The 18,967-nt window shown below is 39.4% G+C and overlaps 2 protein-coding genes across 3 annotated transcripts; both read left to right on the top strand.

Moving 5' to 3' along the window:
- The first annotated feature begins 577 nt into the window (after nucleotides 1–577).
- LOC116324916 (annexin A1-like) lies at nucleotides 578–6,765 on the top strand. Its single transcript, XM_031745696.2, has 12 exons — nucleotides 578–642; nucleotides 1,109–1,214; nucleotides 1,345–1,450; nucleotides 1,655–1,749; nucleotides 2,938–3,051; nucleotides 3,463–3,553; nucleotides 3,765–3,901; nucleotides 4,329–4,422; nucleotides 5,111–5,206; nucleotides 5,510–5,568; nucleotides 6,326–6,448; nucleotides 6,576–6,765. The coding sequence occupies exons 2-12, from the start codon at nucleotides 1,146–1,148 to the stop codon at nucleotides 6,630–6,632; spliced, it is 1,041 nt and encodes a 346-aa protein (XP_031601556.2). The 5' UTR covers nucleotides 578–642; nucleotides 1,109–1,145; the 3' UTR covers nucleotides 6,633–6,765.
- An 816-nt stretch (nucleotides 6,766–7,581) lies between these two features.
- slc30a5 (solute carrier family 30 member 5) lies at nucleotides 7,582–18,750 on the top strand. Of its 2 annotated transcripts, XM_031745666.2 has the most exons (16): nucleotides 7,583–8,103; nucleotides 9,492–9,614; nucleotides 9,928–9,994; nucleotides 10,231–10,316; nucleotides 12,413–12,500; nucleotides 12,942–13,029; nucleotides 13,146–13,222; nucleotides 13,397–13,567; nucleotides 13,652–13,940; nucleotides 14,954–15,162; nucleotides 16,042–16,199; nucleotides 16,291–16,420; nucleotides 16,614–16,863; nucleotides 16,942–17,168; nucleotides 17,485–17,613; nucleotides 18,494–18,664. In XM_031745666.2, the coding sequence occupies exons 1-16, from the start codon at nucleotides 8,033–8,035 to the stop codon at nucleotides 18,662–18,664; spliced, it is 2,334 nt and encodes a 777-aa protein (XP_031601526.1). In that variant the 5' UTR covers nucleotides 7,583–8,032. The 2 variants fall into 2 exon arrangements, with proteins under 2 accessions (XP_031601525.1, XP_031601526.1); XM_031745665.2 differs by having other exon boundaries at nucleotides 7,582–8,103; nucleotides 16,614–17,168; nucleotides 18,494–18,750.
- The last annotated feature ends 217 nt before the right edge of the window (nucleotides 18,751–18,967 follow it).

Raw genomic sequence — 18,967 nt, 5'->3', positions numbered from 1 at the left:
AAGTGAAAGAAAATTAAGAAACAAAATAGGGCAAAAGGCAAAATATATAGTTGAGACCTGTGGTCTCATCATTCTATTAAAATGAATCCAGCAGAACCAAATGCAGTGTTTTTAATACCATATGTGCTTCTCCTGTGTCAAAACCTGTTCCCTCCATTACCTGCAGTGCAACTCAAGGTGCCACAAAGGTATGATCAAGGAACATTTTCACACAGAGTACACCTGAAAGTACTGTTTGATTGGTATCAACAATGTTGTTTACCTTTAACACTGCCAACTTAGAAAAATATAAGTCACCAGTTTCAGTTATACAATTGTCCTAAAACCCCAACAATTCAGTGTTTATGAGCGTGCATTTACATCACCTGTCAGTTTTATTGTCTGTCTGCATGTATAAAATAAGTGGTTTGATTAAAGGGTAATGCATACAGATTTTTTTTAAAAAGAAGTCTGAATCGAAAAGTTCCCCAACCAGTCCGAGAGGCATATGAACCTCTCACCTCAAAAGAATTTAAGAGGTACGGTGTGATTGGCTGAACCTCTGCATGTGAAAATGCACAGTGATGGGTGGGGACGCAGCAGAGTGAGCTTTACAGTGCAGTAGCTACAAGCTGGAGTGCAGGACGGTCTTCAGCAGCACAGGTGAGGGTTTCTTCCTGGACATGTAAAACACTGGAACTCTTGTTTTGCTTATTGTTACGAGGAACTTGAGGTGAGTAATGATGTAGAAAAAAGGTAGAAAAGGGAAAAAGATAACTTAATGAAGAACGTGATAATGACAGGGACAGATCAGCCACAGAGTAAGGAAGGAAGTGGAACCAGTAGAGGTCAGGAGTTAGATGGACCTTACAGAACTGCTGTTAAAGAGGAATAAATATTTGCAAGGTGGCCAAAAACTCACAATGACTAAAACAGAGTATATATGTCTGTGGTAGAGCATTGTGGAGAGTTTGATTGCTGTGATGAGTTGCAGTTTGTGTGGTTCCTCCCAGACACGCCTGCTGCTAACAATCACAGAGGGCTAAACAGAATGAGATGGAAAGGGAGTGCGAGGGTGGTTGCAGAGGCAAATTTGATACCTTTACGCTCTTCTCTTTTCTCTTTACAGTTTTGTTTCAGTTTTTAAATCTCTCATCCAAGCAAAAATGCCATTCTTCGATCGTTTGAAGGACATTTTCTCCCATGACCGACACTCCGATGATGACACTGTCAAAGTGAGTCATATTGTGAGGATATTTCACCTGAGTCTGCTTACTTGAGTATTTGAATTTCATATGAATTTCACTGGCTGGGAATTAAACTTCTTTAAATCCTTTAAAGTCTGTATTTTGGCTGATCTTCTAGGTGAAGGGTAAGGAAAAACCTATATATTATGGAACAGTCACTCCATATCCAAACTTCAATGCCAGCGACGACACTGCAATTCTTCGGCGTGCCATTGAAAGTAAAGGTATGTGTGCTCTCTCTCGTTTTAAAGTATTATATGAATTTTTTTCCCCACGTGATATGAAGTTTAAAGCTGAAATACAGGTTGGAAAAGACAAAATGTTTATTGCAATTTTGAATTGGGTGTGAGGTGGTTTGCTTCTTTTGGCCTGAATGATTTTAACATTTTGTGGTGCTTTCAGTAAAATATAACTTGTCGCCCCAACAGGAGTGAACGAGGATGTGATCATTGCAGTCCTGGTAAAGCGAAGCAACGAGCAGAGGCAAAATATCAAAGCAGTCTATGAAACGGAAAATGGGAGAGTGAGTCATTAATTTCTGACAGAGTCAAATATGTACAGCATGAGCCTGAGAACAGGAAAATACATTACACCACATCCACTTTGTGGCGGTTAAAGCTGCTGTTTACTGCAAAGCTTTCTATTAAAGATTAAAAGAAAAGTTGCCATGTTTTTTTAAATCTTATTCCACCTCATTCTGAATTGATGAGAGTTCAATACAGGATCTTATTGACCTAAAACCTCAATTCCATGAGTCCAAATGTCTCACCTATCTTTTATAAAGCAGTAGTTTAAAACAATAGCTGTCTCAAGCCACTTTATATAGTACATTGAGGACCTACAGAATTAAAGTAAACTACAATAATCAATGATCAGGAAAAAAACTTGGCCACAGTAGGGAGGAAGAACTTCCTTTAACTGGAAGAGACCTCCAGCAGAACCAGGCTAAGGGAGGGAGGCGTGTTAATGAGCAATATAAACATCTGAGGAGTGCAAAGACTGGAGTGATGGAGAAGTGCTCAGCGCATCATGGGAATATGTTCGCTTCTAGCTCCAAAAATCAAACATGGCGATCATACCTGCCATCTCAGATGCTGTCAGACCAGACATGAAACAGCCTCTACCCTGCCAACTCCCTAATGGTACAGGCACACTAGAGAAAATGGCTGCTGGAGACTGTGGCATGACCAAAATAACTGTGACGATCTTCAATAAACTTGCAGTCTTGTTGCCTTTGAAATTGTTGGTGCTAAAATGGAGTCCATCTGCAATAAGGTGGTTGAATGGGGTCAAGTTGGCAGCTGGTGAAGTCCAGTTCTTATAGATCTGAAACAGAAATTCCTCTACAAATGTTGACGTCATTGCTGCAGAATAGAAGTTTTACTTCAAAATGACAACCTTGCTTTTATATAGAAATATACCTGAGTTGAATGAGCATAGGCGACCATTGTCGCAAGAGACAGATTGCCCACCACTGGGCAACTTTCAATTGAAAGTGGTTCTCTAGATGTTGAGGGGCTTGAACACTTGGTATCTGTCACTGAATGCAAAAAAAATCAGTATTATTTTTGGACAACCATATAACTGAGTCACAATTGGTCTAAAAAGGCAGTGTTCATATAGAAAGATAACCTTTATATGTTTAATTTAAGCTCAAAGATGGTTACAGTGAACAGTAGTCCTTCATGTAGATCATGCTTGTGTGTTGCAGAAGCTGGCTGACGATTTGAAAGCAGTTCTGACAGCACACTTGGAGGTCATCTGTCTGGCACTGCTCATGACACCAGCTCACTATGATGCCCACGAACTTAGGAAAGCCACAAAGGTAGGATCTGTGGTTTATGTACTAAACCTTTGATTTGGGGCAATATTACTTCTTTTGTTTTAATTCATTAAGCAGTGTTATAGTTTTAATTTTTTTTCAGTTCATTAAGAGGTTACATATTTAGACTAAGTTTATCATTTAGGTTGTGTTACTATGAACTGAATTAAATGGCGATCACAAATTTGCTAGTGGGTTCAGTATGGGCCAAGAACCCTCCCAGCAGCACACTGAACCATAGTTTGAACTGAAGGATATTTTTATGCTAATGTTAAGGAATAGCTAAACATATTGATCAGAATAAGTTATAAAAAACTACTTAGTTGTAATTCTGTTTGAGGGATATTTAAATAAATATTTTTTTCTTTCTGTTTATAGATTTTATTATTTTTGTTATTTGATTTATTCCAACAGGGTTTGGGCACAGATGAGGAAGTTCTGACTGAGATTTTGGCAACGAGAACAAACCAAGAGATTCAAGAGATCAAGAAGGCCTTCAAACAAGGTTTTATCACAGTCATGTGATATCACATGGTTGTTGTTTGGGTTTACTGAACTAAGATTGAATTTTATACAACATCTTAGATATCTAGCTGACACTCATAAGTGTCTCCAGTGTCTGTAGCTGCTAGCAAGCTAGACTTATTGTAGTCACATTTGGCCATCATATTGTTGTAAACTGTTACCATTATTCTGAAATTCTTCTGATTCCTCAGAGTACAAAACAGAGCTGGAAGAAGTTATTAAAAGTGAGACCAGTGGCAACTACACCAAGAGCCTCCTGGAATTACTAAGTGGAGGTAGAGATGAGAGCACTCGCGTAGACAATGATCTTGTTTCAAAAGACACAAAGGTAAATTCACGTAACCAAAATCTTAAACTATTTTGCTTTATGTTGTCACCAAATTATGTGAGAAGATGTTTTGATGGTTCCTATCTGTGGCATTTGGCCAAATATGGACTAGTTTCTCTTGTGCACATAATGTAACAATCACAGAGGGTATAAAAGATGGTCATTAATTCAAACATGTTGTTGGTGGACATTAGCACACTTGGTTAGCAATCTACACCCATAAACTGTGCTTTATCTGCTAAGTAACAAACTAATAAAGCAGTCCTTTGTATCAGGCTGTAAATATGTTTATTAGTGTAGTAATTCTAGGGACTTTACCGTGGAAGTCAGTAGCTGACTTTTGCAGCCAGTCTCATGTGGCCACTAGAGGAACTGCAGTTAAGTATAAGTCATTATGATTATCATCCATTTTTTTGTCTGTCTGTAGACGCTGCTGACATTATGTGAGCAGGGCAGCAAATTCAACGTGTCCACCTTCATTGACTTGATGACCAAGCGCAGCTATCCTCACCTCCGAAAAGGTGAGTTCTTGAAACGTCTGAACACTTCTTCTTGGTTGGGTTTGACTCATTAGACACAACGCACATCTAGAAAAACAGGTGGAACCACACTCTTGCAGGTAGGAGGTGAAACACACCCAGCAGTGTGAGAACAATACAGAGTCAAAGTCAGTCTGGATTTTAAGTGAGTTATGAAGTCTGTTTACTTTTTAAAGCTGAGGAATTTGGAACTAGTCCTTCTTCTTAATTATCCACCCCGCTTTGTGCAATGTATGTATCAGTGGCAGCAAAACAGTCCCAGAGCTTGATGCTACCACTGCTGTGCTTGACACTTGGTGCAGTTTTCTTAGGTTTGAAAGCCTCACCTATACTCTTCCAAACAGACCTCCTGTCACTGTGGCCAAATAGCTCAATTTTGTCTCATCAGACCATGAAACCTTTCTTGAGAAGGCATCTAGCACAAATACAATTGCATAAATTTCCAATCGAAGCTGCTGTTGGGTGAAGTAATGCGGTATTTGTTTTCTTCTTTTTTAGAACTTCAGTCTAATGTTTCACTGTTCACTAAAATCTGAATGTTTATGTTTATAAATATTTTAAAACCTATTTATTTCCTCAGCTGCTAATTAAATATGCTGCATAGCCTTAAGAACATATTTGGATTTGGTCTAATAACCCAGAATTACCTGTTTGTCTGTTTACCTGTTAGTATTGGAGGCATATAGCAAACAAACGGACGTCAAATTACCCACAGTGCTGAAAAAGGAGCTGAAAGGAGACACTGAAAATTGTCTCATCGACCTTGGTAAGTTGATGTTTGTCCTCATCAGTTTATGTAGTTTTCATTTTATTTTCTGTTCAAGGTGGGGGTGGGCTGAGGTCAAAGGACATGCGAGTGATGAAATCCATCCTCTTGTGAGCAGGAAATGTGTATCACAAATGTGATGCCATAGCACGTCTTGTGTACATTTAGATCAGGAAATATTTAAGATTGATTATAACCTGAAAACAGATTTCCACGGTATGGGCTATAACACAGCTGTGAGGTAGCATCTGGACTCAACTTGAGATCATTTTGTAACTGTTTATCTCTCTTTGATGTCCATAGCAAAATATGCCTGGAACACACCAGCTGTCTTTGCCCAGAAGCTTGTTAAGGCTTTAGAGGTGTGTATTTTTTTTTCCCCTGTGTGTGTGTGTGTGTGTGTGTGTGTGTGTGTGTGTGTGTGTGTGTGTGTGTGTGTGTGTGTGTGTGTGTGTGTGTGTGTGTGTGTGTGTGTGTGTGTGTGTGTGTGTGTGTGCGTGTGTGGGTGTGTGTGTGCACGCTTGTGTGTGTATTCATCCATTCAGATAAATGTACATTGATTTATGTATTTTAAAAGGAAGGTTCAAGTCTGTGAGTAGGCTGGATGTCTTAAACTGTTCAAGCAGTTTGAAACTGAGCACTTCTGCAGTATCTACATTGCAAAACAGATTCACTTTTTCACTTATTTACTTACTTCACTTACTTGTTCCCTCAAAAATTAAGTCCCCTTAAAGACTTAAGCTATATTAAGTATACAATACTTAACAGCATACCAAATAACAGCACTAGTTTGTTTTAAATTTACTTTATATAACCTTAGTTTAACAAATGGCATTTAGAAAATGCCACGATGAATGGCTTAGACTTTTGCCTCAGACAGTTGAGAGTACTTGTACATACTATTTAGTTGTGTTAGGATACTGCACAGCTACAGGAACACCGCGAGTTGCTGAAGGAGTCCGTACTCTTGGCCACCCAAAACACTGAAAGGTTTCTGCTCAGCAGCTAACTCTTGAATAAGTGTTTGGAGCTTAACGCCAACATAACGTCTGTACAGCATAACCTTTTAGATTATTTTTTACAGTATTCAATAACCAAAACTTTGCTCTGCTCTCACAGAAACCAGGCACGTGTGAGAAAACTCTCAACAGGATACTGGTGAGTCGCTCTGAGGTCGACCTCAAGAAGATCAAGGAGGTATACTGGAACTGTCACCAAAGATCCCTAAATGATGACATAGAGGTAAAAAAAAAAAAAAAAAGCAAAACACAAAAAACCCATTGTTATTATGTTGTTTTTACTAATTGTGAACTCAAATGACAGCATACAGTATCTGAATATTTCAGCTAATAATATCTTTGTTCCACAGAAAGACACCAAGGAGCACTATCGGAAAGTCCTGCTTAGCCTGTGTGGAGCTTTTTGAACTTCATCTGTTACCATTTTACTCTGGAAACCGAGACCAACTTATTCCACTAAATACTCACAGCTTTAACTCTGAAATGCATGACTACTCTGTTCTTTTGAGATTAAACTTTAATAAAGAAGTTATTCCAGCACCAAGCATTTCATGCCTTCTTTCTGGCAAAATGTATTTCTTCTTTTTCTTTTAATGTCCTTTGAAAGATAATGTATGAGGAAGTTGTAGAAATGTATATTAAAATATATTTGGTTATTGGAAATGCAGAAGATAAAATGGGAAATCAAGTACAGTATTTTCTATTTAATCTTCAAATCTTTACTTTGTATCAGAAGTAAGGCTTTTATATTACATAAGCCCATAGCCTCCACCTACTGGCAAAACCATCTAGGGTTAAAATAAAGTTTTGAATTGGTTAATATCACGCACATTTTTTTTTAGTGTTTTGAAAACACAAAATGCTTTAAAAAACAAAAACAAAAACAAACAACAACAAACAACAACAAAAAAAACCAAATCTCCAGTGCCAAAATGTATGAGACTTTTATTTGAAAGGACTGAAAAGAAATGTGGTATGTTTTGCATCTGGTTAAAAATTGCTCATAACACTGAGTGGTAAGCAGCATTTGGTCCCAGATAGTAGCACTTGGTTTACGTCTCCCAGGAGACAAAATATGAACTCAAAACTCAGTGCTGGAAACCCACAGGAGAAACAAAAACATACAGAGTAGAAGAAAAACAAACCGAACAGGCGAAGCAGAGGAGCACACAGCATAAACGGAGGACACGACACAGGACAACTTTTTAAAATATGTTTTGTATGTTTCTCTAGAAAGAAAGAAAGAAACGTCGAAAATGTTTATAAAAAGTATATAAAACAACTTTCTAAATAAAATAAAAAAAAAAACCCTTCTATCCTCATCATCCGCGCAGGCGCAAGGCTGACGAATAATTGCACGTGACGTGGACAGTTTACCGTGTCCGGAAGTGCCGTGGCAACACGGGCAGCTTGGGTGTTTGATTTTCTTTATCCTGTCATTGCGGATTTTCTCAGTTATTGCGGCCACTTTAGACTCATAACTTTTCATTATCTTTTTCTGACCGCGAGTCCACATGCGCCTGGGTCACGTGAACCGTACACCGAGGACGTGACGCCACTGGAAACTTTGGGGAAAAAGTGGCTAGCTAGCCGGCTAATACGCTAACAAGGCTACCAGCTGATTGTAGTTTACACATCAGACACTGACGGGAGGATGAATAGGACGCAGAAGAAGCCCGTTTATTTTCTCCGGCAGTGAACAGACAGTAGTTTAAGCTGACTCTCCCGCCAGCAGCGATGTAAAGGATGCACAAGTAACAGAAGTAACTCTCGGTGGAGTGGAGCTGGTGGTTTGGGGAGCTTGAAAATGGAAGAAAAATACAGCAGCAACGTGCTCTCAGGGGGTCAGCTGGGGATGGTCGAAGTGCCCGATTCCAGGTATGTTCTCCACCCTTCATTAAAAACTCAGTTTAAACTGATTTAACTGTTTTTATGTCACGGAATCAGTCAAGTCTCATCCATGAGTCTGTAGTCCATATGTTAGCGTTTGTGAAGAATTGATTACTCTATAAATTGTCCACAGCAGTGGAAAACCCATTATTATTTCCCATTGTTTGTTGTGTCCGATATTTGCAACCAGACACCATAGTTAAGAACACTGACAAAAAGTCGTCAGATTTGCTTATAAACTAACAGTCATTACATTATTATTAAGTATTATTAATTAATTAGTATTAATTATGCCCTTAATCTGAGCGGTATGTTGGTATAAAAACCTTCAAGAATTGACTCTAGCATGCTATGTTTTAGTGGACATCTAAAAATTATCAGGGGTTGTCTAAGAATCGGTTTATCCAGTCTGTTGTGTCACGGGCTGTGATGCTGAATCACCAGCAGACCACAGCACATTACACTCCATTCACCACAACTAACTGAGAAAATCTTCAAACTCTTGCTTAGGAAATAGAGCTTGATCGTTTCCTTCTTCTATACACCCTCTGTCGTTGACTTCCAGTTCATCTTGTTGTAGATGTGGACACATGGGTACTTGTATTCCTCCACCACATCAACATCCTGTCCCAGGATATGCACAGCTTAAGTTGTTCACCATCTCTCTGGTCTTATTCACATTCAAAAGCAGATCATTCCTCCTCCTAGATCAGCGGTCCCCAACTTTTTTGGGCCATGGACCGGTTTATGTCTGACAATATTTTCAGGGACTGGCCTTTAAAGTATCGCAGATAAATACAACAGCATAAAACCAGTACCGGTACAAAAAAAAGATGTATTCATAACACGGGAAAACACCCAGGGAAACAGAGTTAATGATAAAAAACGGTAAAAAATAACGATAAAAACCCTGAAAACCATGCATTTCACACCCGAGTCTCAACTCTCACAGCCCAGTACCAAACGAGTCATGGACCAGTCCATGGCCCGGGGGTTGGGGACCGCTGTCTTAGATCACGCCACAAAAGACTTAGAGAGTCTCTCTATGTCTAAAATCATTCAACTAGTGCTCTGTACTCCTTCTCCTGCCCATGACTAATGAATCCAATCACTGCATAATTTTCAGAGTGTTTTTGTAGGTGGCATGACGTGTTGTTATGTTGAAAGTCTGAGGTGCAAAAAAGGAACACACACAGACTCTCTTTAAACCATCAGTGAATTAAAGTTTTTCTTTTTACCTGTCTCTACCTCTAATGTGGCCAAGGCAAAAAGAGATGGTGTTAGATTTTAGGTGGGGCATCAGTGTAAATGACAGTTGTTTTTACTCTTATCACCACAGTCTGTACTAATGTGTAGTGTGTTCTTTCCTTGTACAGGTTAACCAGGTACATTGTTCTGCTGGTCATCTCGAAGGTCCTCAAAGCTCTTGGGATCTTTGAGTCATACGATATCCTCAAAGTGGTTCACATAGTTCAGTTCATCTTCATACTGAAATTAGGGTAAGTACTCTTTGTGTTTGTTTTATGTATTATTGTTAGTTAGGGCTGCTCTGTAGTGACAAAAATCTTAATTACAGTTATTCTGGTCAATTTTTGTTGACTTCACACACTTGCTCAATAAGAGCGATGAATAGATATTTAATGTCCATCATCTCAGCTGAACGTGTTACCAGCTGCAGTGAGTGAGTTTAAGGTTTTCGAGGTGGAGTTAAAAGACAAAATGTGATTATTCACCAAGACCTTTTGCTAATTTTGTATTTATGGATGGTGAAAACATGCTGATACTTTTTTTGGTTGTTTGTTTTGGTCTTAGGAGTGCAGTGTTTCTGCTTTTTTTCCAAAAACCTTTTTCATCTGGAAAAGTCATCTCAAAAAGACAGGTTTGTTGGACTTTACCTTTTAAATTTGTCAGTTTTTCAACCTCTAATTTTCCTGTTCTTTTTACCGTTGTTCATTAGCTTGAACACGTGAATGTTTGCTAAATATTTAGTGATTTTGTTATAGCCTTTCTTATATATGTCGTGCTTAAGATATTTTAAGTCTGGCTTTGCAAAAGGAAAAAAAAACACCTTGTGCATTGTATTAATGTCTGTTGATGAATCTGCTTTCTTTGCAGTGGATAAAGTTGTTAAAGCATGCTGTTTTCAGCTGTGTCATATCCCTCCTGGGCTTCTTCGGCCTAACTCTTTGTGGACCTCTTAGGTAAGAAGTAGTTAAACAGTAGTTAAATAAAACCAAATGCAGCATTAGAGGTGCAGGAAAAACAGTTCAAATCCCTCCCCGAGTCTCATTGTGTTTCTTTGGACTAAAAATGGTTGTTTGGTGGTCTCTTGAAAGAAACAAGACAGTCAGGTCAGCCAGAGGTGTACAAGGACACAACCTTGCTTTGCCTGGCAGAATTTCCACTAGAATTATTTGACACCTGTCTTTATGTCTTTATATTTGCATGTTTCTTCAGTTAGTACAGTAGCATCTCATTTTACACAGCTACTTTAAAGTGGTAATTTAATGTAGTAAGCAAGTATTTTACTTTACAGAGCTGTTCTTGTATTATATTCAGCTTGTTACTGGCGTTTTATTGGCTTTTGTTTAGATTTTTACTTGTTTACTTAGTTTTTCTGCATTTAATTGAACTTTTTGTGAATAATTTCTATCTTATTACGCTATCCCTACCTCCTACAAGTGTTTATGAGAGTGTCTGCAGACTCACAGCTGTACAGGGAGTGCAGAATTATTAGGCAAGTTGTATTTTTGAGGAATAATTTTATTATTGAACAACAACCATGTTCTCAATGAACCCAAAAAACTCATTCATATCAAAGCTGAATGTTTTTGGAAGTAGATTTTAGTTTGTTTTTAGTTTTAGCTATTTTAGGGGGATATCTGTGTGTGCAGGTGACTATTACTGTGCATAATTATTAGGCAACTTAACAAAAACAAATATATACCCATTTCAATTATTTATTTTTACCAGTGAAACCAATATAACATCTCCACATTCACAAATATACATTTCTGACATTCAAAACAAAAAACAAAAACAAATCAGCGACCAATATAGCCACCTTTCTTTGCAAGGACACTCAAAAGCCTGCCATCCATGGATTCTGTCAGTGTTTTGATCTGTTCACCATCAACATTGCGTGCAGCAGCAACCACAGCCTCCCAGACACTGTTCAGAGAGGTGTACTGTTTTCCCTCCTTGAATCTCACATTTGATGATGGACCACAGGTTCTCAATGGGGTTCAGATCAGGTGAACAAGGAGGCCATGTCATTAGTTTTTCTTCTTTTATACCCTTTCTTGCCAGCCACGCTGTGGAGTACTTGGACGCTGCGTGATGGAGCATTGTCCTGCATGAAAATCATGTTTTTCTTGAAGGATGCAGACTTCTTCCTGTACCACTGCTTGAAGAAGGTGTCTTCCAGAAACTGGCAGTAGGACTGGGAGTTGAGCTTGACTCCATCCTCAACCCGAAAAAGGCCCCACAAGCTCATCTTTGATGATACCAGCCCAAACCAGTACTCCACCTCCACCTTGCTGGCGCCTGAGTCGGACTGGAGCTCTCTGCCTTTACCAATCCAGCCACGGGCCCATCCATCTGGCCCATCAAGACTCACTCTCATTTCATCAGTCCATAAAACCTTAGAAAAATCAGTCTTGAGATATTTCTTGGCCCAGTCTTGACGTTTCAGCTTGTGTGTCTTGTTCAGTGGTGGTCGCCTTTCAGCCTTTCTTACCTTGGCCATGTCTCTGAGTATTGCACACCTTGTGCTTTTGGGCACTCCAGTGATGTTGCAGCTCTGAAATATGGCCAAACTGGTGGCAAGTGGCATCTTGGCAGCTGCACGCTTGACTTTTCTCAGTTCATGGGCAGTTATTTTGCGCCTTGGTTTTTCCACACACTTCTTGCGACCCTGTTGACTATTTTGAATGAAACGCTTGATTGTTCGATGATCACGCTTCAGAAGCTTTGCAATTTTAAGACTGCTGCATCCCTCTGCAAGATATCTCACTATTTTTGACTTTTCTGAGCCTGTCAAGTCCTTCTTTTGACCCATTTTGCCAAAGGAAGGGAAGTTGCCTAATAATTATGCACACCTGATATAGGGTGTTGATGTCATTAGACCACACCCCTTCTCATTACAGAGATGCACATCACCTAATATGCTTAATTGGTAGTAGGTTTTCGAGCCTATACAGCTTGGAGTAAGACAACATGCATGAAAAGGATGATGTGGACAAAATACTCATTTGCCTAATAATTCAAATGAGTATTAAAATTGTGTCTTTCACAGAACGTTGTTGCTGTTTGAGCACAGTGACGTGGTGGTCATTGCTCTTCTTGGTGTCCTCTTCACAAACTCAGGAGGAGGGCCATCAAAGGTAGGAGGCCATAAATTCACGTGGCAGAAACTGCTTTTAGCGTCGGCGTGATTGTGGTTATACGATATGAGCGCTTTATATCTGTAACATGTTTGTTCCTTCATTTCCTGATGTTTGAAAAGTACGGGTAGTGTTTGTATTTATTTCCTTGTGCAAAGGAAACAAATCTTCATTATAAATATAAACTTGTGTAAATTATAAACTGAAATGTAACTGACCGATTACAAGCCACATGTCTCCTCCATATGCAGTTTAAGAACTGGTCCATCCTTGCAGATAAATTACATTTACAGAGGGTATTATAGAGCAGGCAAAGAGGCACCAAATTGGCGAATAATAATAGCTGAAACACTCATTATTTTGAAAAAGGTAACTGATTGAACTCTGTGTGTTAAGTGTTTATAATGTGCATTTGTGTTTACTTTGCTGTGACTTGTGCAGACTAGAGGTGCTGCTTTCTTCATCATCGCTGTGATCTGCCTGCTCCTCTTTGACAACGATGATCTCATGGCAAAGATGGCCGAGCACCGTATCCTTTGATCCGACACTTTAGTCTGTTTTCAGTGTTTGTTAGTTTATGTGTTTGTGTTGCGTTGTTATGCCTCTGTCCTTTGCTGCATTTGCCTTGATTCCCCTCATAACCAGCTGAGGGACACCATGACAGCGCTCTCACCCACTTCCTGTACACTGTGATTTCATTTTTAGGGGTAGCAGATCACAAAGTGAGTAAAGCTTATTCCTTACCTTCATGTTTTTTCTTTCTAAATATTGGCTTTGCAGTAATTAATTCATTTTACCACCGAAGAAAGAGAATTTGTGCTCCTTCTACCTGATTCAGTTGCTTATTGTCATATATATTTGTGTTTATGGTAATGTGTACTTGTACTTCCTGTCAGGGTGGTGTTGTGCTGCTGGTGGCCTCCCTGTGTCTGAAGGTCGGCTTCCACACGGCCTCCAGGAAGTTGTCGGTGGAGATTGGCGGTGCCAAACGTCTCTATGCCCTCGACAACCTGGTTTCTGCCTTGGTGCTGCTGCCCTGGGTTATAGTACTCTCTGCGACCACAGAAGTACGTGCACCAGATCACCTAATGAAATGTGTTTGTTGTTTAGCTCCCCGTGTTGTAAACCGATGAATCTCATCTCAACCCCAGAGCAAAGTGGAGTCGTGGTCCTCTCTTGTCCTGCCTTTCGGGATGATCATCTTCTCCGTCATGATCCTGGAGTTTTACGTTGAGGCCATCTGCAGCGCCAAGATGGAGATGCCGAGGTGCGCCCGTTATGGCGCCTTGGCCCTCTTCTTCAGCGCATTGCTGCTGGCCAACTTCTGGACTCACCCGCTGACTGACCAGCTGCGCTCCATGAGCAAACCAGCGCACTACGGCAGCACAGAGCATGTGCTTTCCGGTGGAGTGCTGGTTAGCGCCATCTTCTTCATTATGTGTGAGTAACGGCTAATTTGTTTTACCTGCCTTTTAATTCATATTTTGAATTCAACAGTTAAAATTAAATGGGGAGAAAGACTTAAAACAAAAAAAAAATTAATTGACACTGCCTACAGAAAACAGACATTTTGGGAAATGCGTGATGGGATTTGAAAAAATGGAGTAAACACCTCTCAGGAAGTGCTACACAAAAGTGAAGACCTATTTTAGAAAGTTGGTGCATGGCAACATTTAGTAAAATGTAGCAACACCTGAGAAAACGCAGTCACAAAACCAGATATGGCACCTCTGACTTTTCAGATTCCAGCCTCCTTTACATCCTTTAAAACCCGGGCAGGGACTAACCTGAAGTTAGTATAGAAACAAAACATTACATCTGTCTTTCTCCAGGAATTTTTGTTCTATCTGTTCAAATACAAAAAAACATTCTCCCTGTCTTTTACGTAAAGTGAAAGTGTTTCTGAAACACTGTGGGTTTTATTTATTTTTTTATTTTGGGTCAAAACCTGGTCTTTAAACAGGGTTTACGACAAAGTTGTTATAGTTAACTAAATCTAAACAAAAAAGCCAAATGTGAAAAATATTTTAATCAACTAAAATAAATGAATAAAATTAACTGACACAATTTTGTGGACTTGGGAAAACTAACTAAAATTAAAAAAAACAGAGAGAGAAAATAGCCTTAGTGTTAGTATTTTTTTTTTTTTTCTTTTGATAAAAACTTTGTTATCAAAACTTGCCTGATGAGGTCTCAGTAAAGTCACTAAACAAGACTGTGAGTCCACTGTTTTCAAAATGTTTTTATTTTTATTGTAATCCCTGTACTGGTACATGCTCTTCATACAATAATACTCAAAAAAAAGACTAAAACTAACCACAAGTAAGCAAACCCATTCTCAAACTGGAACTAAACTGAGAACTGAAAAAATAAATAAAAACTAATTAGAAATGGATAATAATAACAAAAACCCCTGTTTACACCTCTCTACCCTCCCTCCTCTCTCCATGCAGCGTCCAATATTCTCTCATCTCCTTCAAAGAAAGGTCAGAAGGGCACCTTGGTGGGTTACTCCCCTGAAGGGACACCTCTCTACAATTTCATGGGTGACGCCCTGCAGCACACATCCCAGTCCCTTCCACGATTCATCAAAGACTCCCTGAAACAGATCCTGGAGGAGTATGACTCCAGACAGATCTTCTACTTCCTGTGTCTCAACCTGGTGTGTAGGAAGTTGCTTATTTTTGTTCTGATGTTTCACATTTTAGACCGTCTAATTTCAAAGTAAGAGCTCCGTACCCGAACCACAATAGTAACAGAAAGCAGCACGTCAATTCTTAGAGGTCCATAAACGGATCAGCGTATACAGGAGAAATGAAGGGGAAAAACACACGTCTGAGCTTACAGTCTTTAATATCAGCTGTTTAATAGGATCTGATCTACATCTCACTGACATTTGTGCCTGGAAATGAGATTTCCAGCTAAAATGAATCTTAGTAATAAAGACCATAGCTGCCATTGTGGATTGAAAATATGTCATAAAGGGTTCAATGACCTGAGGAGCAGTCTAACATTTTACAGTTGCTGGCTTCTAAAAGCTAATATTTTACATATTTTACTTTTACAAACCTATTCAAAGAAACGCTTATGTCAACATGAATGAAATTCCACATTTCTTAACCCTTAATGATCCTGATTCTTATACTGTGCTTATATTTTGAATGGATAGTCTTTTAATGAGGGATGGGTGTGTATGAATATTTGATTTGTGCCTGTTTCTTAAAAAAATACAGAATAAACTAAACTAAAAAAGTATAACAGGTGGAATAAATGAAATGCACAAGTTAATAAGTAAATAATAAAATCTACACCACCGTGAGAACAAAGGATTGCATCTGACTGAACAGAATGCAAAAAAAAGTAATTTCCAGTTGTCAATTAAATAAAAGAATTAGATTATCACATCTGGAGATCATCTTAAATAATTTTATCTAATACATTAAAGCATTTCAAGCTGTTGAAAGACTCGCCTGCTGCGTTTAGGCGCACACACTCTGCTGCGGGTATGTCGTAAGACTTTTGTTGCTCTGCATTGCTTCAGGCTTTCACCTTTGTGGAACTGTTTTATGGCGTTTGGACCAACAGCCTGGGACTCATCTCTGATGGTTTCCACATGCTGTTCGACTGCTCTGCTTTAGTTCTGGGCCTGTTTGCCGCCCTCATGACCCGCTGGAAAGCCACCAGGATCTTCTCCTATGGGTAAAATCCATCAAGAACTTGTGATCGTAAAATTGAAGAACATCACCTCCAGCTGGATTCTTAATGAACTGAGTGTTTTGTGGTTTTGCAGGTACGGTCGTGTTGAAATTCTTTCCGGATTCATCAACGGCCTGTTCCTGATGGTCATTGCTTTCTTTGTCTTTGTGGAGTCGGTCACCCGTTTGTTGGATCCTCCCAACATAAACACAGACATGCTGACGGTGAGTAAAATGCATGCACCACACCATGTGAATATCCTTCTTACCTTTGGTCACTAAAATCACGCCTTTTAATATTTCCTGGTGGCATCTTGTCAGTTTTGGAGTGATCTTATACTGATTAGTACAGCTGGATATCATAGAGACAATATGAAAGCGTTCGTCTGGTTTGAACTCTGTTCATCCTTCTCTGCAGCCTGTGTCTGTTGGAGGCTTACTCGTCAACCTGGTGGGCATCTGCGCTTTCAGTCACGCTCATTCCCATGGCAGCAAAAGCTGCTCGTCACATGACCACGGGCACTCACATCATGGCCACTCCCACAGTGAGCACAGCCACGGTGGTCATGGGCACTCGCACGGAGGTCACGGGCACTCACACGGAGGCCACGGGCATGGCGGCCACGGGCACTCCCACGGCTCTGGAGGCATGAATGCCAACATGAGAGGTGTGTGTTTGAGAACATGGTCTGTGCTGAGAAACATAAAGCTAGATAAAGTCATGATATTGATTTATTTTTCTCCAGGTGTCTTTCTCCATGTCTTGGCCGACACTTTGGGCAGCGTTGGCGTGATCATCTCCACCATCCTCATCCGGCAGTTCGGCTGGTTGATCGCTGACCCCATATGCTCGCTCTTCATTGCCACTCTCATTTTCCTCAGTGTCATCCCTCTGCTGAAGGACGCCTGCGAGGTTCTGCTTCTGCGAACTCCCCCAGAGCATGAGAAGGACCTGAACAATGCGCTGGAAAAGGTGAGGAGATCTAGATGGGGTTGCTCAGCAGAATGTCGTGAAATTTTTTTCTACGTGCATGAGAGGAAGAGCATCTGTATTGAGAACTGCTTATCTGTTTGCAGGATCAATGAAATTTGGAAAGCTAGTACACAAATAGAGAAAATAATTTTTCAGGTTACACTACTTCCTACCTATTTTAACTTTTTAGTTCCTAATTACAGCTTGGACTCTGCTGTGGCAGCGGATTCTGTATATATATAACATTTATGGACATAAACGACAGGATAGGAACTTTCAAAAAAAAATTCTGATTTAAATTTTCTTCATGTTTCAGATTGAGAAAATTGAAGGAGTTTTATCGTACAGAGACCCTCATTTCTGGAGGCATTCAGCCAACATGATCGCCGGAACCATCCACCTCCAGGTCATGTCTGACGTGGTGGAGCAGAGGATCATTCAGCAGGTTGGCACAAACTTAATACTGATGTTTTACTTTACAGCAATGAATCCTAATGTTTGGTGAATGAATGCCAAACATTGTCTTGGCTGTTTGTAATGGCACACCTGGTTTATTACTGGGTAGTTACTTAGTCGATATTAATAAAGCATAAATAAGAAGTACAGTTATATATTTATCCTGTAAAACCTGAACTGTGAAAAAAAAATTGAGTTTTTATTGAACCTTCTGACAAATTAAAAACAAAACAAAAAAAAGACTAAATTAAATGTCAGTTTGCATATATGAGTTTTAATTTGTATAATTATTCCTACACTAGGCATTTTTGTACAGTTCATTGCTCAAATGCAGTGCATGTGTCAGATTGTAAACATCAGGTTTTTACAGGGGAAAAAAAATCACACTGTCTCAAAACCTCAAGCATCAAATCTGATAAACTTGGTGTTACAGGGTTAATTTGTTCAGTTTGGACAATATTTAGTAACTAAAAAGTAAAAAATAAATGTAGTGGAGGAAAAAAGAATCTAAGATTTCTTTGCTTCCGGTTTTGATTTCTCCTCCTATACCAGCACTGATGTAGACGTTTCAGAATACTGCAAGAGCAAAAAAAAACTGTCTAAACATTAATTTAAGAATTTATATTCCGTTAGAGCATCTAAAGCTTCAAAAAGCATTCATACGGGGGCATTAATAATATATTTTCTCTCACTCACATGCTGCTCTTTTTTCTGTGTTGTGTTCAGTTAATTTCTTAGAATATCTTTATGCACATTTATTTACTATTAAATATTTAAATGTAAAAAAAGAAAGGTTTTACAGGTACATTTAGGCTAGATTGTTGGCTCTGAGGATTTTTATGGTGGACTGTAATTCTGGTCTTCAACAGGTGACCGCCATTTTGAAAGAAGCCGGCGTGAACAATTTGTCGGTGCAGGTGGAGAAGGAGGCGTACTTCCAGCACATGTCAGGTCTCAGCACCGGGTTTCACGAAGTTCTGGCAATGACGCAGCAGATGGAGTCCATGAAGTACCTGAACGACGGGACGTGCATCATGTAGACCAAAAGAAACGCTTACAAGTCCGTTTTCATTGATATGTACAGTGTACGTATGTGGTTTAAATAAATCTGAATATATTGGTTTTATTTTGCTGTCGTCTTTATTTACCCAGTGTCACAATTCAGGTTTCTTGTACCAAAGACTCACAGCACACCAGAGAGGCTATGGGATTGGTTTATCATGTCAAACCACAATTATAACCATATGAATGATGGCAGACACTCTATCTCCAAGTAAACTGACATTTTAACTTTATTCTAAAAGGAAAAAAATGAAACCCAATCAGACTCTAAAGATAATCTA

This window comes from Oreochromis aureus, linkage group 7 (genome assembly GCF_013358895.1).
Source record: "Oreochromis aureus strain Israel breed Guangdong linkage group 7, ZZ_aureus, whole genome shotgun sequence".
Classification (NCBI taxonomy): domain Eukaryota; kingdom Metazoa; phylum Chordata; class Actinopteri; order Cichliformes; family Cichlidae; genus Oreochromis; species Oreochromis aureus.
Note: the sequence above shows the minus strand (reverse complement) of the source record. Positions and strands in the feature narration are given on the sequence as shown.